This window comes from Vanacampus margaritifer, chromosome 19 (assembly GCF_051991255.1).
Source record: "Vanacampus margaritifer isolate UIUO_Vmar chromosome 19, RoL_Vmar_1.0, whole genome shotgun sequence".
NCBI classification, from domain to species: Eukaryota; Metazoa; Chordata; class Actinopteri; order Syngnathiformes; family Syngnathidae; genus Vanacampus; species Vanacampus margaritifer.
The window spans coordinates 1727477-1753914 of record NC_135450.1 but is presented as its reverse complement, the minus strand read 5'-3'; the positions used below and the strand labels follow the sequence as shown (position 1 = coordinate 1753914).

Below are 26438 nucleotides of genomic sequence, written 5' to 3'. Positions count from 1 at the left end.
AAATGTCATTTATTATTGTAGGATGTAGATATAGGAAAATACTATGTTAAAAAAGTAGAACAATAAAAATATTAAAATAGATGTTTTAGAACTTTTAATATTAATTGTAGGTATGTATGTATCGCCCACTGACTGGCCGTCAGAAAATGGCCATCAATGAGCAACACTCTTTTTAAGTGGCAATGGAACTGCTGTCTTCTGTGTTTCACTGTGTTTGGGTTCTTCACTTTACCACTTTACACCACTACTGATGATGTAGGACACAGTTTTAATCACAACTTCAAAATTCCTTTAGATGTGTTATTAGTACTCTGACGACGTTTCATTGTTGGCAACCCCTCCCCCCCTCAAAAACTAAGGCCATTTTTCAAATCCGTTAGCACATTTGTATTATATATTTTTTCATGCTTCTGCTAGATGTGACGTAAATCGGTCGTTCTGCACATGTTTTCGGACCCGGCGTTGGTGACGTGACGTCCTTTGTGATTTTACGCTGACCTACCATTGATGGCTCATATTTTCCGTTGCTTCCAACGCCAATTTAATCCCTTTAGCAACTATAAATGCCAAAATATGGAGTGTTAGTAATTGTTGTCTGTAAACTCTTTGGCTCTTGACCATTAATTTGTAACTCTCAAACCATAGTGTTGTGTAACAATTTTACGTTCATCAGTTCATCATGTTGCCTATTTCTGTGTTTGTTTAGCAAGCTTTCCAACAACACCAACCAATAGGATAAAGATGAAGAAATATATGAAAGTTTGAAACTCTGATCAAACAACTCTCCCCACCCCACCCTTTTTTTTTTGTGTGTAAGGCGATGGCCAGAAATTGTTGTCGTTTTTTTAAGACTTTTAGCCGGTTCATCAGTTTTAATTTGCTTGTCTAATCTTCTATGTCTCAGGGGGAAAAAATACATCACTGGATTTGTCTTGAAATATTTTTCTGGTAATGCTGGTCTTACTCATCTTCGAAATTTTATACACATACCTCATAATTGCACATTGTTAAGCGTTTACATTTATATAAACTATATTATTTTATATTTACATGACATGTATCATCCATACCGTCCTTTATTTTGACGTGGTTGTATGTCTCTGCCAGTTTATTAAGCTCCATCTGAGACAAAATGTAGTGGGTATAATGAATTGTCACTTCTTTTGCTTGTGGGGCACTGTCTTAATCTCCTTCTGTTTTAAGGGGCCACTCATTTCGGCAAAGCACTTTTGTTCTAGGCATAATGTGCAATTGACATATAGTACATTGTTTTAAGTTTGTTTATGGAAAATGTACGTCTTTACTTTGTTAGACAAGGCTGCTTTTCCTGTAGATTTAACCGTTTTTGTTCGTTCTTGTTTATTATTTCGTCAGTCCTCACAACTAAGTGTCGACTCCTTACGTGGGTGTCTGTGAAACAATCCTTGCTCCCTGTTTCGATCAACAACACTCACCCAACCGTACTTCTATGCTTACAATAATATTTGATTCAACCTTAGCCAATCATTATTACTTTTGCAGTTCTCTCGTGCCCCCTCACAAAGAACGGGGGGGGGGGGGGGGGGCTCTCTGTCTGAGGTTTCGCATAGAATATGTTTTCCTGTCACAGTCACTTTTTTAATCCACAAAAAGATGGAATATCAGTCAAGGAAGACAGGACGCAGGTTGCTACAGAAAGAGGACATGAGTGAGAATAAAGATAAAAAAAAAGATATAATGAAAGGCCCCCAATTATATGAATGTAATCAAATTTATTGGCTTTACGCAAGCAATCAAAATGGCTGAGTAGTCTTTGTTCATCATGCAATCCACAATCATGGTTTCAGAAAATAAAATGCATACATATCCAGAATCTTGCACAACTTATTCATAATGCAAGCAAGAACAAATAATAAAAAGCAGTGTTCATAATTGATTATTTGAATGAATGAAGCCCCAAGTGCAGTATGCAAAATGGTGTTGTGACAATTACTCTGACTGGCTGTTAGCTAGCAAATGCAAGTAAGTGCATGAGATAAAATGCTTCATCTGAAGCTCAGCAAAACCTTTTTTTTCCACATAGAATTAATCCTGCTTGTATTATGAATGTGTTGAGCAATTGATAAATTAGCGGAGGAAACAACGGAAAATTGGAGCCATCATTGCACGTCAGACTAACATCACAAGAGACCTTGGTTTGTCGACCAATTTACTTGAATTCGGCAAAAGCATTGAAAAGGCCATTTTGATTTGAAAAATGGCCTTACTCACCTGAATGTTTTTGAAGGGGATTTGTCAAGGACAAATTTGGGAAATGTTGACCGAGTACTATACCGCGTGTACTTGGTCTTTCAAGAAAATTTTAAGCCATGATTTAAACTAGGAAAACTGTTCAATGTCATCGTTCGTGGTAAGACGAAAAATGTGAATGCAGTAGAACACGCTTCCGCTGTCACTCAAAATGCACAACCATGCAGCGGATACACATGGTGCTGGTGGGATTCCCAGCCAGTACCCCAAGACCTTACAACTGAAGGTTCATGGGAGGCTTGCATCAGGAAGGGCATCAAGTGGAAAAGCTGTGCCCAACGAATCATATTAACTTGTTGTGGTGACCCCTTTTTGTAGCAGCCAAGTACTACTTAACAAACTGACTCATATCTGTACAGATAGTAATCCTCAATTGTGTCCTGCAGGTTGGTGAAAGATGCCCCCTGGGATGAAGTTCCTGTGGCACACTCTTTGGTTGGGTTTGCCACAGCTTATGACTTCCTGTTTGAATACTTGAACAAGGACCAACAGGAGCGATTTCTCCAGGTGATCGGCAAGATATCTCATCTTATGTATGAGAAATCCTATAGCCGTGGCTGGGGATTTCAATACCTACACAACCATCAGCCAACTAATTGTGTGGCTTTGCTCACAGGAAGCCTTGTTTATATGACTCAAGGTTAGTAAAATGTGTTTGTGTCTTTTTAATCTACAAGATGTCATAGTGGCAAATGACTGAAAAAAAAAGTCTTGCTTAGCGGGATTTACCTTGCTCATCATAGCGCATATACGGCAGCAAGTTTAATTTGATGGTGGTTGTGGTTGTTTTTCCTTAATTTATTAGTAAGCAATATGCATTCCAAAAGTATGGTGAGAGATTTATCATAATTTTTCCTTGAGTCAACTCACGTTTTTCGTTTAAAAATTGGAAATTTAAAAACAAACTTTGTCTGATCTTCCATGATGTGTTTATTTAACACAAGTCAGGAAACAAAATATGACTTCCGCTGTTCCTTTTTCTTGACTCTATTCTGCTGCAGCAGCAGCGGCCAAAGAGGTAGCACCAGAAGAAGAAGGTCTTTCGTGTTAAGGCAACGTAAGCTTGGGGGAAACAAATGATATTTTGTTGACTTGTGTTAAATAAACACAAAATGGAAAATCAGATAAACGCTTTCACTGAGTGGGGGAGGGGCAACTAGCGCCAGAGGTCTGGTTGCAGCACCTCCCCAAAAAATTTGAAAACTGAGAAGTTGAACAAGAATTTAATGCTATGCAGATCCCTCAGTAATTCAGTACTAAATTGTTCTCAGTCTTTGGCCGTTTTCAGCACTTACCTTCAAACATATAAATAATGTATTTGTAAAAAATAACACGAAAGGGACTTTACTGTGTCTAACGTTGATGTAACTCCACATTAGCAGGTTTGCAATCGTGTTGTCTACTTTAATATTTATAGAACAAAGTTTACTGCCAAGCTGAGCAAATATAACACCATTTAGATATACATCCAACAGCCAGGATAAGGTGGAATTCACAGTTTGATGTGAGGCTACAAAAAATGTGCTAAAGACTATCTGACTATTTTTAATTCTTAAATGAAATATTTTGATAACCTTCATGAACAATTAACAAGCCCAAAGTGTGATTTAAAATTCCATTACCATACGATATAGCAAATTTCTCGCTGTGAGTGTTTGATCATTGACATTGCTTTTTGTCAGCATTTAGCAGATTAGGCTTTACTAATCTGTATCTCAGCAATAAATCTTGTTCAGTTATCTAAAATAAAATAACTATTTCATTTGAAATACCAAATATATTTTCAATGAAGAAAAATTGCATACATCAATTAGAAAGCACTCATCTCATCCATCTACACAGCCTTTCAAGTATATTTATTTCCAAACTACATTTTTATTACTAATGAAAGGCACTGCAAGATGGTGTTACCATCAAGATAAAGATTTTTACTAAACATTTGAAAAAGTGGCTTATTGATTCATATACAACACTAAAATACACTGAATCTGTTGTTTTGTAATGTACTGTATTGTTTCTATTCTTAACAGCAAAGTTGTGTTGTCTTCTTAGTGTGTCAAGACCTGTTTAGTCCAGTCTAATTGTGTGTCTACTCTGTACTTCTATTTTATATTTTATTGCTTTTTTAACATCATGGCCAGGGGACTACAGATGGAAAATAGCCTTCTGGCTAATTCAGGCTTTTTTAACTCATGGATTTCTATGTGTTTTATTAAATTGCTGTTGTGTTTCAGTTTTGTAGGGGTTGGGGTTTTGTTTTATTTTAGTGGGTTTGTTGTTTGTATTGTTTCCCCTGTCTCGTTATGTCTGATTATGTCCACCTGTGTGTCTTTCCCCTTCCCAGTGCGTTTGACCAATCAGTGCCCTCTTCCTAGTGTTCCCCAAGTATGTCTCATTAGTGTTGGTGTATTTAGTCTGTTGTGTTTATCCAGTCGGTGTGGGATCATTGTCTATAACAGGTGTTGATGCCGAAGTCATGTGTCGTTTTCTTGTGGGAGTCAGTTTTTTTCGTCGCATTATGCTAAACCCTCGTCTCTGTAAGTCATCCACGTTTTAGCATAGTTGTCACGTCTCAGTCTTCCTCGCCCTCATCACCAAGCCTTCCTTCAATTCTTCCACGGTAAACCCTATCTTCCACGGTAAACCCTGTCATCCACGTCAGAGTTAAGTCATCTTTGTCTCAATCCTGTCGACCACGTCTCCGTCCAGTTGCCCTCATCACCATCCAGTCACCCTCGTCACCTTTAGGTTTTCCACGTTCCTGCAAGGTTTTCCACGTTCCTGCAAAGTTTTCCACGTTCCTGCAAAAGTTCTCCACGTTCCTGCAAAGTTTCTTCACGTTCCTGCAAAAGTTCTCCATGTTCCTGCAAAAGTTTCCCAAGGTCAGCCAAGCTTCCCAAGTTCTGTTAGCTACTGTCAAGCCAGCCCCGTCACTGTCAAGCCAGTCTCCACTTGCCCAGTCCGGTCCCGGCGGCCCGTCTCCACTCGCACAGTCCGGTCCCGCCGGCCAGTCTACCCCCCGCCTACTCCGGTCCCGGCGGCCAGTCTACCCCCCACCCAGTCCGGTCCCAACGGCCAATCTACCCCCCGCCCAGTCCCATCCCAGCGGCCTGTCTAACCCCCGCCCAGTCCCGTCCCGGTGACCAGTCTACCCCCGTCACATCCGGTCCCGGTGACCCTTTCCTACGCTCACCATACATGACAGAATGATCCCACCAACCAAGGTCCCAACTGGAGGCGTATGGACCATCTCTGCTCATTTCAAACGGCTGTCAAAAGTCACGGATTCTCGTTTGATGCAGCCTCAGTTCCCTGTCCCGGCTCCTCGGCAGCTCCAAGTCCCCGTCCCGGCTCCGCCGCAGCCCCTGGCTCCCTCGCCGCTGCCGCAGCCTCAAGTTTCTTCGCCTGTGCCGCTGCCGCAGCCTCAAGTTTCTTCGCCTGTGCCGCTGCCGCCGCCCCTTGCTCTCTCGCCTGTGCCGCTGCCCCTGGACTTCTCGCCTGTGCCTTTGTAGCCCCTAGCCCTCTCGCTGTGCCGCAGCCCCTGGTTCCCTCGCCGCTGCCTCAAGTTTCTTCGCCTGTTCCGCTGCCGCCACCCATTGCTCTCTCGCATGTGCCGCTGCCCCTGGACTTCTCGCCTGTGCCTTTGTAGCCCCTAGCCCTCTCGCCTGTGCCGCTGCCGCCGCCCCTTGCTCTCCCGCCTGTGCCACTGCCGCAGCCCCTTGCTCCCTCGCCGCTGCCGCAGCCTCAAGATTCTTCGCCTGTGCCGCTGCCGCCACCCATTGCTCTCTCGCCTGTGCCGCTGCCCCTGGACTTCTTGCCTGTGCCTTTGTAGCCCCTAGCCCTCTCGCTGTGCCGCAGCTCCTGGTTCCCTCACCGCTGCCTCAAGTTTCTTCATCTCTGCCGCTGCCGCGGCCCCTGGCTCTCTCGCCTGTGCCGCTGCCGCGGCCCCTGGCTCTCTCGCCTGTGCCGCTGCCGCGCCCCTGGCTCTCTCGCCTGTGCCGCCGCCCCTTGCTCTCTCGCCTGCGCCGACGCCCCTTGCTCTCTCGCCTGCGCCGCCGCCCCTGGCTCTCTCGCCTGCGCCGCCGCCCCTGGCTCTCTCGCCTGCGCCGCCGCCCCTGGCTCTCTCGCCTGTGCCACTGCCCCTTGCTCTCTCGCCTGTGCGACTGCCGCAGCCCCTGGCTCCCTCTCCGCTGCCGCAGCCTCAAGTTTCTTCGCTTGTGCTGCCGCCCCTTGCTCTCTCGCCTGTGCCGCAGCCCCTGGTTCCCTCGCCACTGCCGCAGCCTCAAGTTTCTCTGTCTCTGCCGCTGCTGCGGCCCCTGGTTCTCTCGCATGTGCCGTTGCCGCCGCCCCTAGCTCTCTCGCCTGTGCCGCTGCCCCTGGCTCTCTCGCCTGTGCCGCTGCCCCTGGCTCTCTCACCTGTGCCGCTGCCCCTGGCTCTCTTGCCTGTGCCGCCGCCCCTGGCTCTCTCGCCTGTGCCGCCGCCCGTGGCCGCAGCCTCAAGTTTCTTCACCTGTGCCGCTGCCGCCGCCCCTTGCTCTCTCGCCTGTGCCACTGCCACAGCCCCTGGCTCCCTCGCCGCTGCCTCAAGTTTCTTCACCTGTGCCGCTGCCGCCACCCATTGCTCTCTCGCCTGTGCCGCTGCCCCTGTATTTCTCGCCTGTGCCTTTGTAGCCCCTGGCCCTCTCGCTGTGCCGCTGCCGCAGCCCCTGATTCCCTCGCCGCTGCCTCAAGTTTCTTCGTCTCTGCCGCTGCCGCGGCCCCTGGCTCTCTCGCCTGTGCCGCTGCCGCGGCCCCTGGCTCTCTCGCCTGTGCCGCTGCCGCGTCCCTGGCTCTCTTGCCTGTGCCGCTGCCCCTTGCTCTCTCATCTGCGCCGCCGCCCCTGGCTCTCTCGCCTGCGCCGCCACCCCTGGCTCTCTCGCCTGTGCCGCTGCCCCTTGCTCTCTCGCCTGTGCCACTGCCGCAGCCCCTGGTTCCCTCTCCGTTGCCGCAGCCTCAAGTTTCTTCGCCTGTGCCGCCGCCCCTTGCTCTCTCGCCTTTGCCGCAGCCCCTGGTTCCCTCGCCGCTGCCGCAGACTCAAGTTTCTCTGTCTCTGCCGCTGTTGCGGCCCCTGGCTCTCTCGCCTGTGCCGCTGCTGCGGCCCCTGGCTCTCTCGCGTGTGCCCCTGGCTCTCTCGCCTATGCCGCCGCCCCTGGCACTCTTGTCTGTGCCGCTGCCGCCGTCCCAGGACCTTTCGCCTGTGCTGCTTCCACAGCCTCTAGTTTCAAGTTCCTGTCTCCCCACATTTGGGTCCACTCTCTCCTATGCTCACCATATCATGACAATTGCACTGACCTCTTGAAGAACTTGTGTAGATCTTGTGTTTAGTCTTTAATAAGACATTTTGTTCTGCCATCATGTCATTAGTCTTATAGCAGTGCTTCTCAAATATTTTGGGCGAGCAATATTTCGAGCTAAAGTGCCACTGCCACCTGCTGTAGTACTTTATTCTATTAAGGCAAAAAAATAAAATTAAAAAAAAACGTGTGACCAGTGTACAACGGCGTATTAGGGCCTCGTATAAATAGATTTTTTCGAGGATGGGGGCAATATTCAGAGAAAAAAAAAGTGCAAATTTGACACTTTATAAAGTGGCAGATTTGCAAGAAAAAAATTCAAGAATTTACGAGAAATACACGTAGCGTACTACCCGGATGTTTGTGCCAATACTTTTCGGTCGGGTTTTCAAATAAGGAGATAGTAATTGCTTTAGCAGAGATTAACCAAATGATGTTAAGCATTCGCTCTTTGAAGCGTTGAGTACTGCCAGCGACAAAGAAGCCTCACTTTGCAAAGGTTAACACCCTGAGGATCAAGCATTTAAGTTAATTTGTTAAAATGTATATTTACTTGTACATTTATGTTTCCAGAATTATTACTTACATATTCATATATTTTGGTATTTTTTTGTAGCTAAGTTGCTAAGTTGATGTGTTGAATCTGCTGATCTCCGTCATTCACTTGCATTTACTTAAAATACGCTAGCATCTGATTGGTTAGTGTTAGTCAGCTGATGTGTATGACGAGTAAAGTTTAAATTAAGAATGAATCCGAATCCATTTTCATTTTATAAACAGTGTCCCATTAACCACCAACAAATCATCAAATTAGACTATAGCTACGCTACCTGTATTTGTTGTAAGTTTCTGAGTATTTTCTCATTTTATAAAGTGGCAAATGTACGAGTTTTTTCTCAGAATATCACCCCCCCCCTGAAAAAAATTAAATACATATACACGTAGCCCTAATACGTCGTCGTACAAGCGCCCCTGGAATCACAAAAAAACACAACCATCATTTGAAGATGATGCAATTTGCTTTGAGTTGTATTTCTCCACATCTTCTCACCTCAACCTTATTAATCAGTCATTTTATGTAACGGCTGACTTATTTAATTTCTCTCTGTGTGAACCCAAAGCAAAGATAATAAGTGGTAAGTAAATAAGCTTTATCTATATAGCGATTTTCGCAGACAAAAGTCACAAACCGCTTTACAAAGCAATATAAAATACAATGCCATAAAACATATATTTAAAACATATATATATATAAACACGTATTAAAATATAAATAAAATACATGTATATACAGCAGAATTATAAGATAGAGGCAGATTGTAAGAGTTGAGGTAGTGTTTAATGACAAAAGATGAACACAGTTCAGGAGCCAAGTTAGGCAAGCAGCGAGTAGGTGAGTTTGTTGCTGAATAAGGGAAGCTGATGGCCAGACGAAAAGGCCCTTTGATTCCGCAGGGAAATGAAGAAACCTGTGAAACAAGGCTGGACAAGGGACTCGGCAACTATAGCTGTCTGTCACACCTGTTTATAGTGCTTTATTTCAAAGTAATAGAATGTTAGTCTGTGTTTAACATACTATATCAACATGTTTTCAAGGTTATCTACAGGAGGCTTACCTGTGGACGAAGCAGGTCTTGTCCATCATGGAGAAATCAATGGTTGTTCTTCAGGACGTCACAGATGGATCCCTGTACGAAGGAGTGGCCTATGGGACATACACAACGCGCTCTTTGTTCCAGTACATGTTTCTGGTGCAGCGCCACTTTGCCATTAATCACTTTGAACACCCCTGGCTCCTAAAACACTTCAATTTCCTGTACAGAACCATCCTTCCTGGTAATTTGCACACCATCCTACCCATATTTTTTGCTTTATTTTCAAACTGTGTTGTATAATGCACTTCAACTTCAAGACGTAAATCTTATGTTGGACATACAAATTAATATGCAACAGAAAATAAACACGTCAGCTTTTATTTAAATACAATCAACACCCGTACTCTTGCGGTTCAGCGGATTTGCATGTTTTCTATTTATGTATGTATTTATTTATTTATTTTAAAAATATTTCGGGTTTTCCTGTATCCCCCTCCTTACCCTCTGTTTTTTGTGGAATATATATATATATATATGATGTTTATATTTTTAGTTGCTTTTTTTATTTTGGGGGGGTAAAAATAATGTTAAATACTAAAAATAATAATTCTCCCTAATGCATTACAATGAGCGTCAGTTATACACAAATGTACGCTATTTGCAGGCAAGCCCAGTCCCTATGCCTCAGGTATAGCAGGATCTGATTGACAAGATACTTTCATTGAACCCGACCCATCTATTTTTCATATGAGCCAGTGTATGTTAATGTGTGACTGACAGGTGTGCTCAGGTGTGCCTATGACAATGCTTAATTGAAACACTAACTAGTGCTAACTGCTGAATGAATGAGTTCTAGCTTTTCTCGTTCTTCTGTGAACACAACATGAAAACCAGGTAGCTGCCAGTTGTAGAAAAGCAAACTGTCGTAAATCTGACAGAAGGTGGAAAATCACAATTACAATGATTATATAACCATTGGCCATAATCAATACAAACATTTGGAATATCTAGGAAAATAAAGAATACTAAGTAACAGATGTCATATGGGTTGACCAAGGAAAACATCGGCCATTGATAAAGTGACATGAGCAGCAATTTTCAGTGGCAGTGTCAATAAGTGAAGCATTGACAATATAAGTTAAAAACCCTTTATTAGCATGAATAATGGGATAGGATGTGTATCATATGGAAATGTAAATGCAGTATATGGAAATGAATGCTGAATTGTTGATGTCTTGTCTCATATTCAACCTTTGATGTCAAACACCGACTCCAGCAAAAATAAGAAACAAAAAATTGGCCACATTCCCACTACTTTGTAGAGGGGAGTGTAAATGGCCACCACCAATGGCGGAGGCACGGCCACCCCAGATCCTGGGTACCCTGGATATTCAACAATATTGTCAATGCCTACTAAATAATTGATATCTCAGCTCCTGAAGCAGATAGAAACATAATTCCAAAAACATTTCATGTGGTGTTAACACAAACCTAAGTTAACTATTAGAAACCTTCATTATATATATATATATATATATATCTAAAATCAACAAACAACTGTGTCACATCTGCGGGTGTGTTTTGGGACACAGTTGTCATGTTGCCTCAATCTATGTTAGTGTTATGTTAGTCCATGAAAATACATAATTTACTTGTTTTTGTTATTTATTTGTATGTTTAATGTTCAGTGTTTTGAACAAATAAATGTGTGTAAAATCAACATAGTTTTTTTCTCCTAAATACTTAGTCATGAATTTCGCTGTTTAGTTTCTTTTTCTACTTATTGTGTACAGGTCAGTAACTGACATTTGCCTTATTGCCACCAAGTGGCAGAAAGCTCTATTGTAACTGAGCAACTCATTGACAATTGTAATGAATTCATAACATATGCTCTGAAATTATTTTATGCAGCCCACTAGTCGGTTCTCGCAGCCCAAGGTTGGCATGCGAACGGAATGGCTGCATGGTTAAGAACCACTTATTTAGACATTTAAGGTATGAAATTATGGCCACCCCTATATGAGTCATGGTTTCACCCTGGCCATCCCAATGAAAAATTTCTGGCTACGCCTCTAGCCACCCCTGAATTGCTGTCTGTGTGTAGTTTTATTTATTTCATTCATTCATTTGTTTGTTTGTTTTAGGATTTCAGAGAACTGTCGCCATTGCTGATTCCAACTACAACTGGTTTTATGGCCCAGAAAGTCAGCTGGTCTTCTTGGACCGTTTTGTAATGCGTAACGGTAGTGGGAACTGGCTGGCCAATCTGATTCATCTAAACAGAGTGACAGACGGAGTGGGACAAGCTGGCAAAGGCCAGCGATGGTGTACGCTCCACACGGAATTCATCTGGTGAGGGTCGCTGTGTGTCTGTATATACACACATACGTATATGTGTACTTTATATATAATGTGACAGTATTGTATGGAAGGACAGACAAAAAGACAGACAGACAGACAGACCGACCGACGGACGACTCGATTTGAGTTGTGAAATTGGCTGTTGACATCAAAGAGATTAAGAATATTTAGACTTGAGTACGAACGGGTCACAACATATACTGTATCGTGTTCAGAGAGGAATGTTGAAATGGCTCTCACGTCTCTGTACGTGTGACATATTAACGTGAAGAGTGCAGTTGTGTGAAAGCTATGTACACGCTACGTTACAGTGAATGCCCAGAAAAAGTTGCGTCTACGGGAATATTTAGCAGGCAAATTTGCATTAAATTCAACTGATAAGCAATCAGTCAATAAAGCCCAGCTAGTCAATGAGTGGCTCACCTCTTAACCTCTAATTTCTCATGTTCTACAATTTTATTATTTTTTAGGTATGACCCAGGTCTTACTCCGAAGCCCCCATCCGATTTTGGAACATCTCAGCTCCATTATTTTGAGGACTGGGGTGTGGTGACCTATGGCAGTGCTTTACCTACTGGCCCAAACCGCACCTTTCTTTCCTTTAAGTCAGGGAAGCTGGGGGGACGTGCAATTTTTGATATTGTTCACAAGAACAAATACAACGAATGGATCAAAGGGTGGAGGAACTTCAATGCTGGCCATGAGCACCCTGATCAGAATACTTTCACTTTTGTGCCCAATGGGTTTCCATTCATCACTGAAGCACTATATGGACCCAAATATACTTTGTTGAATAATGCAGTATTGTTTGGCCCAGCCCTCACAGGGAGTTGTTTTAAGCCATGGGCTGGCCAGGTAACAGAAGCTTGCGATTCCAAGTGGCTGAAATACAAGGCGGGGCCTGCTGCTGATGCTCAGGGCAAAGTAGAGGCAGCCATGGAAAGACAAGGAATGGTCTTCATTCGTGGGGAAGGACATTCTGTCTATAATCCAGACCTGAAAATCCGAAACTTCCAGAGAAACATCCTCCTTCTTCACCCACAACTTTTACTCCTGGTGGACCACATTCATTTGGATCCTGATAGTCCATGCAGGGCCATGAGTGCATTCTTTCACAATACAGAACTGCCATTCAAGGATATAAAAGTCGACGGTATTCATGGTGCGTTTGTGTCTTACAGTGAAGACAAATATAAAATGTTCTGGATGGATGACACAGGTCACAGTAATAGAGGGGTCGTAGGTTACTGGGGTTATCCACGGGGGTATCCATATAATGGCTCTAATTATGTGAATGTCACAATGCCATTAAGATATCCTCATACCCGGGTAGCTTACATTTTCTTTGGACCAGGTGTGACTCTCACCAGCTTCAGCCTGCGTGGTGATGAGCAAAGAGTGGATATTTACCTGACCACCAAGGATCACACCTACACAGTTTACCTGCTGACTGGAGAGGTCACCAGCAAGCCTATTTTTGCTATGGTGATGATGGACCAAAAGAAGATTGTATTCGATAAAACATCAGCTCCAGCAGACAGCTCACCTGTGGAAGTAGAGGAATACGTCAACGTGATGGAGGACAACCTCCAGCATGTCAAACCGGTCTTTCAGCAGATGGAGCGCCATATTCTTGGGAAGGTACTAAATACTGACAGCTTTCATAAGACTGCAGAACGCCTGCTCCAGTTCTCTGACAAAAAGAAAACAGAGGAGGTCATTGAGAAGATGTTCGCATTGTCCAAGAAACAGGGAAAGGATAAGATGGAAAAGAAAATCAACCTTGGAGAGAAGCTCTCTGAAAATCTGCCTGACATTTTTACACAGATTGAGGTCAGTGAAAAGAAAGTGAGACAGAGGACATCTAAGCATGCATATGAGGACAGTCCAGAGGAGGGAGATACAGATTCGCAAGCCTTTATAGACTATGCGGACAGCCATAAAAACAGAAAGGGCGGCTTTGTGAAAGGCCGAAAATTCAAAGAGGTAAATATGTTGGTGACTTCTGGGAGTGAGCGCATCTCCAACATGGCTACTTCTATAAGACTGTTTCTCCTCTTGAACACTGCCACCTTCTTTTTGCTACTGGCTGTCTTATTGACTCGCTTTCACAGGGGTCGAAGCATACACACACAGAGATGTTTTTATTCCATCCTTATGATTGACTGCTTGATCTTACTGTACCTCTACTCATCTTGCGCTCACATACAGTGTTAACCAGAGGTGGGCATTGCATCAGCACTGACGGAAGGTCCGTCAGTCTGTCACTGACGGATGCACGGTTGCTTGAAGCGGAGAGAAAGAGGGGCTCCGACAGAAAAAGAAAAAGTTTAAAAAAAACATCACTAGTCAATCTGGTGACCAGTGGATGACTCAACAGGTGCTTCTATGAGCTCGTTTACCTGCCAGTTAAGTAGAAGCACCTGTGGCTGAAGCTGATCTGTGGCAGGGTTTTTACTTTCTGGACCTGGATTCCCAAACACTGGTTTGGCTGCTAAATTATATCTTATTTGAAAGTTCAGCAGTTGAACAAGTCACTGCACTAGCCAGATACGCCGACTTCCTTGGTCACCATTCTCTAAGCCTCTTGTTCCTATTTTAGGTTATCACCAGCCGGTAAAGGAAGCTGGCTGTATTAAATACCTTTCGGTTCCACAGACATTGTTTTTATTTCGCCACACTGTGTGTGTGTTGTTGTTTTTAACCAGGGTTGGGGAATCTGGGTCCAGAAAGTAAAAATCCTGCCACAGATCGATTTTAGCCACAGGTGCTTTTACTCAACTGCCAGCTAAACAAGCTCATAGAAGCACCTGTTGAATAAAAGCCCCTGTGGCTAAAGTCAAACTGTTTCAGGGTTTGTTTAATGATGTGCCCACCTCTGGTGTTCACATTGTGAGAGTCATTGTTCAGCTGTAAATATGCAACACAGCAACTAAGTCTCTTGAGTTGCCATTGATGGGTGAGAAGGGCATAGTAATTGATTAATAGATTAAGAATCCGGTCTTTTGAAACCTGAAAGTGTGCGGTCTAAATAACAAAGTGACGTCAACAATGTGAAGTTAAGTTACTTCCATGCAGATTTCCACTGTGGCAGCTCCTCAGGGCAGCATTCTGCTCAGTACGAAAAAAAATCATATAAAAAAATGAGAAAGCTGTTGATTGTTAGTTTTCCTCATAATTTTGCCCATCCATGGTCATGCATTCATGTGACACAAACATTCCAGGATAGTATACAGTAGTAGATTTGTGTTCAGTAAGCTTTTGTATCTCACGTGTATGGATTGTAGTATATATATATATATATATATATATATATATATATATATATATATATATACACGTAGTGTGTCAGAAAAGTTATAAGACTGATGTCACAAAAAACATATTTGCATGCAAAATATAAACGACAAGTTTTCCCATTCAATGTAATCCCTCTGGAGTCGAACAGTCTTATCTTCCATTCCTTCGTGTACTCCTGGAAGCATTCTTCTGGGATCTTCCTGCGCTCCATTGTTACAGCTGTCTTCGTATCATCCATATCTTCACAACAGGCCCCCCGCTTGAGCTTGGAAAAGAGGAATTACCACAGAACCAGTAGGGAGGTTGCTCTGTCTAGTTTGGCGGTGTTCTTCTCAGCCAGGAACTGCTGGATGCTTGTGAGCAGACAAGTGTAGTGTCCTGCCACAACTGTTCTTGCACACTTAACTCCGCGGAATCTTTTATTTTTTGTGGGGGGGATTTGCTGGTTGATTGTCTGGCCCATGCTATAACAGGGAAAACTCACTTTGTAGTTTGGGACAATAGTCCTGGAACCTTTCTGAAACACCTGGTAGGTAGTTAAAAAAAATTATTCATCCACTCACAAGTTTTGTTCACTTACTGCCCTTGAGCGGCCCTTGTGCTCCTTAGTCTGCGACTGTGTTTTTTTGTGTGGACAGACAGGTTATCTTAAAAAACACACACACATTTGTGTGGATGTACACTTTTCAGGTGTAACTGAAACATAGCTTTACCGTAAACTTATGTTTGACACGACCAATTTGATTTTGCCTGATGCAATTAAGTGCACACATTTTGGTGCACAGCTTGTTGTCACTTTACCCTTAATAAATAATAGTTAATAATAATATTTATTATGTATCCCATTACTCTTCTCAGTTTAGTATTTGTACTTAAGAATCACTCCACAGATTAATCTAAATTGACACACACTATGCATATAACTCACGTAGCACAATGTTAAGTTGTGCCTGGAAGCAGGTTTGATACACATTGCCGGTGCTCAGAACTCATGTGATATGTAAAAAAAAATTAGGTAACTAGCCACAATAAGCAATGGCCATTTTATTTAAAAGTATGTCCGTTTTTATATTTTGTAAATAAAATACTGCAGCACAGCTCCATTCATTTTATTGTGTTTGATTTGCCAATGTGTGAACTGTGTTATTCGTCGAATAACATGATCACACGTATGAGATCCCCCCCCCCCCCACACACACACACACACACACACAGACACACAGACACACGACATCCATCTGAACCTGTGCATACCTGCATTGTTCAACAGAACGAGTGACTCCAAACCACTAGACGGCGGTAATAAGCCTTTCAATATTGGTTGCGGTCCACTATTAAAGACCGAAGAAAACGAAGAGCAGTGGGTTGGATAAGATGGGCGCCCGGGTCGTACGCATGTTTAGAAATTTCAACCTAGAAATTAGGGTTGAGCGTGAAATTTCCAAGGAAAAGCCCCGGTCTGCACCGAAGCATAAGCTCACTCACCCGACTTCCACTGGTCATGATGACGGTAAGCGTATGGAGGTTTTAATTTACCGGTTGTTGGTCGGGGAAAACAAACGGGGTCATGCTTGACATAAATGCAAAATTGTCCTTTCCCCCCACAGCAAATTCATTTTCAGCAGAAGTTTTATCGGGCTCTGTCCACCAGAAGAACGACCCTCTATTGTTAAATTTGAAGTCAGTGTACGTGGAGTCGAAAGATGAAGCAGCAGAACCAGTTAAGGTCAGTAGTTACCATTAAACAGAGGTCACCAACGTGGTGCTTCAGCACCCCCAACATTTTTGAATATATTTTTACTGTGTGTTCTTTTTTAACAAGCTAGAAACTTATAGCGGTAATGTATATAAATCATAGAGTTTTTAAGTAATATTTAAACAACAAAAATACAGTACACCCCGCATTTGATTGAAAATGGTTTGATCCACCTCGACCCCTCCTCTTCGTTTGCTTGCGAGCGCAGACGCGGAGCGTGTCATCCTCCTCAAGTCCAGTCAACAGCATGACCGTTCTTTTAAATTAACTAAATCTTTAGAATCAGTTCATTAGAAATAACCGTTCAAAAGATTCGTTCATCGACTCGTTCGTCTATCAACCGTCCCCCCTCGCCACCGGCCCCAGGAACGGACGTAAATAAAAATAAAACACACCATTAATGTTATGTTGCTATATTTGTTGTCATAAGTGTGTTTCTATCAAAACCAAAAGTACGTTCACTCACTGAATCATTCCTCAACTGGTATTGGCAATACGTTCACTCACTGACTCGTTCACTCACTGACTCGTTCACTCATACGTTTGTGAACCGGAAATGGCAACACGTTCACTCACTGACTCGTTCCCTCGCTGATCCGCGTTGGCTAACGCCAATAGCATGGAAGTACGTTCGTCTGACGCTGGCTGCTGATTGGTCGTTCGCGAAGATTGATGACATGAGCGTGGCTGAGCTCAAATGAACTGAAAAAAGAACAAATCACTTCAGGAAGTGATCCATTCAACTCACGTTCACTGAAAACATTCGTTCTTTTATTAACAAAACGTACGTGAACGACAAAACACTACAACAGGGTATGTCTGTCTAGTCGAGTGAAAGTGTTCCTTACTTTTACCAGGATATGTGGAAAGTTTCCTACCTTCTACCACTCAACACCAACACATTATTTTCATTACTAGTCTGCTTTTTTTTTTTTTTGCTCCTTAGTCTCAATCATGTTGCTACTTGCTAATGAGGGAAACAAGTGTTAATATTAATGTCTCTATTTGTGCTGCTATTGGCTAGTGCGTGTGCGTGCGCGCGTAGAAAGTAGCCTCATGGACTAGGTCATGGACATGGTTGTTTTTCAGCGAACAAAAGCTCAATTTTTAAGTATTTGTATTAAGGTGTAAAAAGGCAGACACAACAGTGCTAAAGTCAGTTTGTTTTGTTAATAGGTTTTATATGATTTGTCTGCACTTCACCCTTACGCAGACTTGTACATGCATTATTATTATTATTTTGTAGATTCAAGCGCATTTCTTTTTTGATGTGTATGTTAATGTATGTTTTTTTTTAAATAACATAGTACAGACAATTATAGGGTGTATTGTTTTTCCACACTGATTCGGACCTTTTGTGCAGGTCTGAATACACACAAACAAATCCTGGTGCGGACCAAACAAGCGGACAGAGACCCACTTTTTGAGGTGGTATCGGTCCGCTTCCAAATGCCCTCGGTGCGGTTTGCTTTGCAGTCTGAATACAAACCATGGCTGATCCGCTCCAACTGCAGGACATGTGCGCCTTTTTGGGCTTAACAAGCCACCGTAGCAAGCATCGCAGGGGGAAACATTGCCCGGTAGTGAATATTGTGCTAAATTCATTCATAATCATTCGTATTCTGTTTAGCCATGCTGCTGTCAGCATGTTGTGGGGGCGGGGCACGTGGAGCGCAACTGCTCCTCTGGTTACTGCACGCAATCGACGATACGTTCCAAAATTAGAACCAGCGTCGTGGAACCTCCGTTGAATGAGCTACTCTTGATGCTCGCAAATATCTTGCATCTAATAACACCACAAATATGCAGAGCAGTAATGCAGCACGTCGGAATTTCATGTTTTCCTCTCTTTCCGTGTTTGGTTATGCCTTCACCCCTCATTATTTTTGTCCAATGGGAGCACAAATCGTCGCGCGGGTCGATGTGATTACGCAATATAGTCCACTTGCAAAAAGCACAGTGTGAATGATAGCGCAGGCACATTATCATGTCCCCCTATTTTTTGCTTTGAGCACCTGCCCCTCTAAAGGTCACTGCACACCCTTGGGGCAGTGTGTGTGTGCAAACATTAATAGTGTAAACCTAAATGGCATCTGATTGCCTGAAAAAAAAGTTTGGGTCGATTTAAATCTCAAAATAGTGACATATCCTGTGCAGCACCATCTTGACCAGTTTTGCTACAGGTAGGTAATCGCTGCAATGTGAAGTAATGGTGCTGTAACAAGCTACTGTTTCGCCTGACGCTCGCTGCTGATTGGTCGTTCGCGAAGATTGATGACATGAGCGTGGCTGAGCTAAAATGAACTGAAAAAAGAACAAATCACTTCAGGAAGTGATCCATTCAACTCGCGTTCACTGAAAACATTCGTTCTTTTTTAACAAAACGTACGTGAACGACAAAACACTACAACAGGGTATGTCTGTCTAGTCGAGTGAAAGTGTTCCTTACTTTTACCTGGATATGTGAAAAGTTTCCTACCTTCTACCACTCAACACCAACACATTATTTTCATTACTAGTCTGCTTTTTTTTTTTTGCTCCTTAGTCTCAATCATGTTGCTACTTGCTAATGAGGGAAACAAGTGTTAATATTAATGTCTCTATGTCACTGCACACCCTTGGGGCAGTGTGTGTGTGTAAACCTAAATGGCATCTGATTGCCTCAAAAAAAAGTTTGGGTCAATTTAAATCTCAAAATAGTGACATATCATGTGCACCATCTTGACCAGTTTTGCTACAGGTAGGTAATCGCTGCAATGTGAAGTAATGGTGCTGTAACAAGCTACTGTTTAGGGGTGTGAATTGCCTAGTACCTGGCAATTCAATTCATAGGTCACGATTCGATTAATCCCGATACGAATCTATAAATTGATTATTGCGATTTTTATTTTTTTTAACTCAAATTTAGAAAATACTAATCCGTATAAACTTAAACAGTAAACATAACAAGTACACTGTAAGATTTGTATGAAAATGTATTTATTTATCTGAAAATTCAGGTTGCAATCTGTTTCATGTTTGAACAGCACTGAAATAAAATATTAAGGCTTAATGTTCCAATAATATAACATAACAACGTTTTGTTGAATATTCCCATATTGAATCGATTCGAGAATTGCGCGCTGTAATATTGCGATATATTGATTATTTATTTTTATTTATATATATATATATATATATATATATATATATATATTTTCTAACACCCCTACTACTGTTAATTTTTGACTTGTTTCCACCTGGTCTATTTTGCTATAACAATGCTGTATGGTATTTACAGCCACAGTGGTTGGCAAATGCAGCTAGTCGGAGCCTCAAAAGGGGGTATGAAAAGCTCTACGTCTGAAAGCTGTGATAAATCCTCACCAAAATTGATGTTCACATCTCTGATCATGCCCAAAGCATACTCTGAAAACATTAGAATGAAAGTGACACTTGTTTTGATTTTAATGACGTTTTAAGTGTTGCCTTGTCATATACCTCCTAAACGTTATCGTTACTTGATAGACAAAAACTGTGATCAATTGTCATCAAAATTTATGTGTACATGTATTTGCATGCTCATTTTCATATTCTGAAACTATTAGAACGATCACCTAAATATTTTGGATTTTATAGATGACTTGTAGACAACCTTTTATTGCTGGCTCCCTTCTATAAAATAAAAAATATTGCGATTTTCAGAGTATGTTTTGGGAATGATAGAGATGTGAACATAAATTTTAGTGAGGATCGGTCACAGTTTTGGGACGTAGCACTTTTTATAGACCCCTTCTGGAGGCTCTAGCTGGCTACTTTGTCAGCCACTGCTGCTATAAATGTATTTTTGTTTTCTCGAAGTTTCAGTAAATTATCAAAATCAATTCGTAGTGGTTTGAAAAAAAGTTAAATAGATGATTGGAGTTTTTTTTTTTCTCGGTGTTGAAAATGAATACAACATTGGGGTGAAGCATCTAATGTTTCACATTTAGGTCAATTTGAAAATGAATATAGCATTTGGCTGACTTTGGGGTGAAGCATCTAATGTCTTACATTTAGGTAAATTTCACTTTTTTTCCCTTTTATTTTTTTTACAAATCTATACAATTGGTCAGTCCCACGTCTGTTCGTCTGGTGTTCAATATGGTGAAGTGTTGAAAAGTTTTGCTGATGTTGAACCTTTTTTTTTTCTTCTGCATGACACTAGTGACATTAGATCATGTACTTATTGCATTTCACACTATTGTATTCAACTTTATCTCTGTTTACACAGTCTCTCAAGGAGGTGTGTGTGGACGAATTGAAGACCCGTCCAATGAAGTTCACGCTTCCAGGCGACTCGCATGGCCTTGCAAATGTCCAAAACATTCCTCACGGCAAACTGACCATCACGGAGGCTCTCAAGGCTCTCAGCAGCCACCAGAATCAGCCTCAAACATGGACATCACAAAGGATCTCAGAAGAATATTCTCTGAACTTGAAGGAAACAAATTCTTTGCTTGAATTTTTCATCCCTTTTCAAATTCAGATTATCCCACCCCAGACTGCAAATGTTAAACAAGTGAAGCCTTCATAGGAATACATGATGAATGACAAAATACAGGACATGAATTTGGGACAAGTTGTGTGTTCAACTAAGACATTTAACTCAATATTTATTTGAATAAGTTTGTTTATACATATTTTTCTGCCGGCCACCACTACTATGTTATCCTAACATATAGTGAAACCTGTTCGAGACACCAAATATAAAAAATAAAAAACTGAAGCAAATTTTCTCCAATTAAATGAACCTGTTCTACCAAGTTTATTATAGTTTATGAAAACTAACAAAATAACAAAAACTAAAATTAGAGAGAAAAAATAAAAGCAGTGCTTTTTTAAAAAAAAAAAAAAAAAATTTTTTTAAAATACATTCTATGTTTTTCAACAAAAAGCTTTGTTATTACTGTTCGGCCGTACAGAAGAAGCAAGGTCGAACAGTCGTTGATTTGAGATTTGGAACTTGTCATTTATTTTACATTATTACACAATGCCTTTGTGACCCTAATTTTGTCTAATCCATGGCTGGTTGAGCACGTGCAGAGTCAGCCTCCATTTTGGCAATCTCGCCCCTTTCACTTGTCTTGAGGATAACTGTTTAATTTCAATAAATTTGAACTCATCTAATTTACCAATTTTTACTTGTTTAAAACTTGACGTGCATTTACGTATAATACCAAAGGTCCAACTTTATAATTGGGGCTTTCATGGCATTTGGTAAGGGCAAGTATTTAAAAAATAAATAAATAAACAATGAACTTCGCTATTAAATAATCTTGCTTTTTTGCAATCACATTATTGAATATAGTTGAATTGATTAAAGCTTTGAGAACAAATAGACTATTGTGACTTTGATTGAAGCATGACCGACATGGTAAACATTTAAATAAAGATTAACCTATTTTGGGTTTCTACTTTTATATCTGAGTACACTCTAGAGTAGACGCAGAGGTATATGGACTCAATCACGGACATGTGAATCAATTCATATGCAAGTCGGGGTTAAAAAAAAAATGCTGTGAAATGTAAACCTAACCTTGATCCTTGTTGGTCACATGAAATATAATTTTGTGATTTTAAATATTTCACTGTGTGTGTGTGTGTGTGTGGTGAACTAATATAATTTTTGCCATTGATATTCAAATTTTCTGCCACCCACCTGTCTATGGTTTGGAAATCCTCAACTCGACTTTTTAACAAAATTAATAAATCAGTATACCACACTACAAAGTGTTTACTTTAATACGGTCATCCTTAGAATAAAATTATTAACACAGTTTAAGAGCAGCTGGTAGACTTGAACTATAAGTAGCAGAGAAGTGGTGCACAGGAACCAGAAGGAGGTAAAAATTAAACTGCCCAAATCTTAGAACTCCTTTATTTATTTATTATATTTTTTAAGTAATGTGAACGTGAAAGACGCAGCTATTCTATTCTTCAATAGCTCCGTAGTATAATAATGTATAGAATACTAATGTATAGTTAGTACATTGATTTGAGACGGAAGAGGGCGACATAGAAGCATTGTACATATATTGAAGAAGAAGAAGACGCCACAGTGGGTACTGGAAAGCATCCTGTGAGGAGGATGGACAATGGCAGAAGCGGAGGCCTTAAAAAAAAGAAAGGCTTTCACATGGCTCTTGTAGACTGTGAAGTCTCTGCAAAACTCGTTACTTTAAGTTTTGGGATGGATCGTCGTTTTGCCTGTTCGCATTAACATCTGCTTAGCTGGGAGTAGGCTGCTGAACCCGACAGGTTGCCCGTTTCCTCCTTGGCTTCGTTCGACATGGGAGAACAAATCAGGTCAGTCAAATATTAATTTACATAAAACATGTAAAAAAACAAATTGTTTCCTAGAGTCTCGAATTGAGCTACACGTTGATTTGATCCCACAAAAACATAAACGACCTGGTCCTAGGAACCGGCGCATCTGAAATCTTAAAAAAAACTAACATGGTTAAGTTCCAAAAGTTAATTTGCATGTAATTCGTTTTTATATACATTAGGGATAAAACTAGACTGCGCCTTATAAGACATAGTCTTATTTTCATATACCCTACATGTACATGACACGTAAAATACAGCAAAATCAACTCCCTTGAAGAAAAAAAAAATAATACACGTTTTGAAAACATAAACTCCAAATTAAAATACGTTTGTCTGTATAGAAATTAGAAAATATTTGCCTCCCAAAAAGGAGCTGCATCAAGAACTGTCTATTTAATTGAATTTCATCAGGCATCTCAAAAGCATGTGGGTCTATACTCCAATGAAAATGAAGTTGAGTTTTTGGGTACGTTTCCAAAAGGTGTGCAATTAATTATTAGTGGTATTATCAAATGGGTATGTACCAAGATAAGAAAATATTTTTTGGTGCCAAATCTTGAGTTACTTGCTGGAAAACTTAAAAGAGGCAGTGTTTAGAAATTTTTAATATTTTTTTCCCAATGTTCATTCATTAAAAAACAACAACAACAACACTATTAGTTATTTAATCCCAGCCATTTTCACTGGAGCAAGACAAACCTGTTTTACTGGATTTTGACAATTTAAAGTGGAAGGATTCAGTTTGACTCAGTGACTTAAATTGATTTTTGCGTGTGATGCCCCTATGAACTATCAATTTCTGTGTATGTTGTAGGTTGGCAACAATGAAGACTGTACAATGTTGTCTTGAGCTGGGACCATTCGCCTCTATAGCGTTATGTGCTCACCATTGATGATGCCTGATCCCCTTGAGGAAAGCTTCACACCTCTGCTGCTCCTCCTCCACTGTCAGGGGACAAGGACACCAGTCTCTGCTGCCTCATTATGGGCCACCTGGAACTTTTCACAACGTTGAGAGAGAACATCCTCATGGCGAACAATTCCCTTGGCTCCCAGGTGCCTTTAAATCCTAAACCAACAGCCATGATCCCAGAGAGCCTTAACGGCATTAGCCTACCACTGCGGGTGTTCTTCTGCTTTGTTATGGTCGGCATTTTGCTGTTTGCTCTGTTAGGGAACATGGTGGTGTGCCTGATGGTCTACCAGAGATCAGCTATGCGCTCGGCCATTAACCTCCTCTTAGCGAGCCTTGCGTTTGCAGATATGATGCTGGCCATTCTCAACATGCCCTTCACGCTAGTTACTGCCATGACCACTGACTGGATTTTCGGGGAGGTTTTCTGTCGGGTTTCAGCCATGCTGTTTTGGTTCTTTGTAATGGAGGGAGTGGCTGTTCTGCTTATAATAAGCATCGACCGCTTTCTTATTATCGTCCAGAAGCAAGATAAGCTGAGTCCACAGAGGGCTAAAGTGCTCATACTGGTCACATGGGGACTTTCTTTTTTTTTCTCTTTTCCTCTAGCTATTGGTTCCCCTCGCCTACAGATCCCCCCCAGGGCCCCTCAGTGTGTTTTTGGCTATAGCGCTGAACCGGAATACCATGCTTATGTATTGATATTAATGCTAGTCTTCTTCTTTATACCCTTCATGGTCATGTTGTACATTTTCGTGGGAATTCTAAACACCATCCGCCACAACACATCGCGCATCCACATTCACCCGGACGGCATGTGCCTGAGCCAAGCCAGCAAACTGGGCTTGCTGAGCCTCCAGAAGCCCTTCCAAATGAACATCGACGTGAGTTTTAAGACGCGTGCCTTTGCCACCATCCTCATCCTCTTCTCTGTGTTTACAGTGTGCTGGGCACCCTTCACTGCCTACAGTCTCGTATCTACATTCAATGATGACTTCTACCACAAAGACAGTTTTTTTCAAGTCAGCACATGGGTGCTGTGGCTGTGCTACTTCAAGTCAGCCCTCAACCCTATCATTTACTACTGGCGCATAAAAAAATTCCGTGACACTTGTCTTGATTTGATACCAAAGTACTTCAAGTTTCTTCCTCAGCTGCCGGGCAACACAAAGAGGCGTATACAACCAAGCGCTGTTTATGTTTGCGAAGGGCATCGGACTGTGGTGTAAGGGAGAATTCCACCTGCATTTCAGTCTAAATCAGTCTGTTATTTGAGCCACATTTACACCAAATGGTATACTTCAGTCCAATGTCAAACATATGACCTGCGGGCCAGAACCAGCCCATCAGTGAGTCCAAATTTATGGAGGATCAAAACTGCCAAAATTAAATATAATAATGAGTAAATAAATAAATGACTAAAAGTGAAAATAAAAAAAATATTAAAATATAATTCAAAAATTAAATACAAATATAAATTAATATATTTATATATATATATATATATATATATATATATATATATATATATATATATATATATATATATATATATATATATATATATATATATGGCTAAATAAATAAATACAAAAATAAAAAACGAGATTCAAAAAATAAAATATATAAAAAGAATTAAATCTCAATCAATAAAAATGCTCTGCTCTTAGGACCGCCCCCTCATTTAAATAAATTTTCGACCTGACAGGGCGTCTGCAGCAGGAAATAAATAAATGTGAGAGCAGAGTGTTTTAATTTATTGATTACTATTTATTTCTATTTATATACTTTGTATTTATTTCGAAATGTATTTTTACATTTATGTTTTGGATTTGTTTTTATTTTATTTTTACTGTTTTTTATTTAGGGATACAGTGTGTATGTATGTGTGTGTGTATATATATATATATATATACTGTATGTATGTATTTATATATGTATGTGTATGCATGTATATATATATATGTATGTGTGTATATATTTATGTATGTGTGTATATGTGTATATATGTATAAATATACGTATGTATATGTGTATATGTGTATATATATACGTATGTATATGTGTATATATATACGTATGTATATGTGTATATATATATACGTATGTGTATATATGTGTATATATATATACGTATGTGTATATATGTGTATATATATATACGTATGTATGTGTATATATGTGTGTATATATATATACGTATGTATGTGTATATATATATATACGTATGTATGTGTATATATATATACGTATGAATGTGTATATATATACGTATGTATGTGTATATATGTGTGTATATATATAAGTATGTGTGTGTATATATATACGTATGTATGTGTATGTATATACGTATGTATGTGTATGTATGTGTATGTATGTGTGTGTATATATATACGTATGTGTATATATGTGTGTATATATATATATGTATGTGTATATATGTGTGTATATATATATACGTATGTGTATATATGTGTGTATATATATATACGTATGTGTATATATGTGTGTATATATATATACGTATGTATATGTATATA

At 40.8% G+C, this 26438-nt stretch overlaps 3 protein-coding genes across 4 annotated transcripts in view; all 3 read left to right on the top strand.

The window, feature by feature from the left end:
• The window catches only part of dse (dermatan sulfate epimerase), a 40664-nt gene extending 24683 nt beyond the window's left edge, over positions 1-15981 (top strand). For both annotated transcript variants that reach the window (XM_077552112.1, XM_077552113.1), the window contains 4 exons: positions 2676-2929; positions 9219-9458; positions 11362-11569; positions 12049-15981. In XM_077552112.1, the coding sequence (XP_077408238.1) occupies positions 2676-2929; positions 9219-9458; positions 11362-11569; positions 12049-13795 (2449 nt within the window). In that variant the 3' untranslated portion in view covers positions 13796-15981. The remainder of the gene's footprint in view (positions 1-2675; positions 2930-9218; positions 9459-11361; positions 11570-12048) is intronic.
• A 257-nt stretch (positions 15982-16238) lies between these two features.
• ndufaf4 (NADH:ubiquinone oxidoreductase complex assembly factor 4) lies at positions 16239-21386 on the top strand. Its single transcript, XM_077552115.1, has 3 exons — positions 16239-16388; positions 16486-16604; positions 20887-21386. Exons 1-3 carry the CDS (start codon positions 16253-16255, stop codon positions 21187-21189), a joined length of 558 nt encoding a protein of 185 aa, XP_077408241.1. The 5' UTR covers positions 16239-16252; the 3' UTR covers positions 21190-21386.
• A 1329-nt stretch (positions 21387-22715) lies between these two features.
• Positions 22716-25397, top strand: gpr63 (G protein-coupled receptor 63). The gene is made up of 2 exons (XM_077552751.1): positions 22716-22961; positions 23800-25397. Exon 2 carries the CDS (start codon positions 23970-23972, stop codon positions 25125-25127), a length of 1158 nt encoding a protein of 385 aa, XP_077408877.1. The 5' UTR covers positions 22716-22961; positions 23800-23969; the 3' UTR covers positions 25128-25397.
• The last annotated feature ends 1041 nt before the right edge of the window (positions 25398-26438 follow it).

Coding starts and splice junctions, on each gene's coding strand:
- ndufaf4 (XM_077552115.1), top strand. CDS start 16,253: ATGGGCGCCCGGGTCGTACGCATGTTTAGAAATTTCAACCTAGAAATT. Junction 16,389..16,485: donor TTCCACTGGTCATGATGACG/GTAAGCGTATGG, acceptor TTCCCCCCACAG/CAAATTCATTTTCAGCAGAA. Junction 16,605..20,886: donor AAGCAGCAGAACCAGTTAAG/GTCAGTAGTTAC, acceptor CTGTTTACACAG/TCTCTCAAGGAGGTGTGTGT.
- gpr63 (XM_077552751.1), top strand. CDS start 23,970: ATGGGCCACCTGGAACTTTTCACAACGTTGAGAGAGAACATCCTCATG.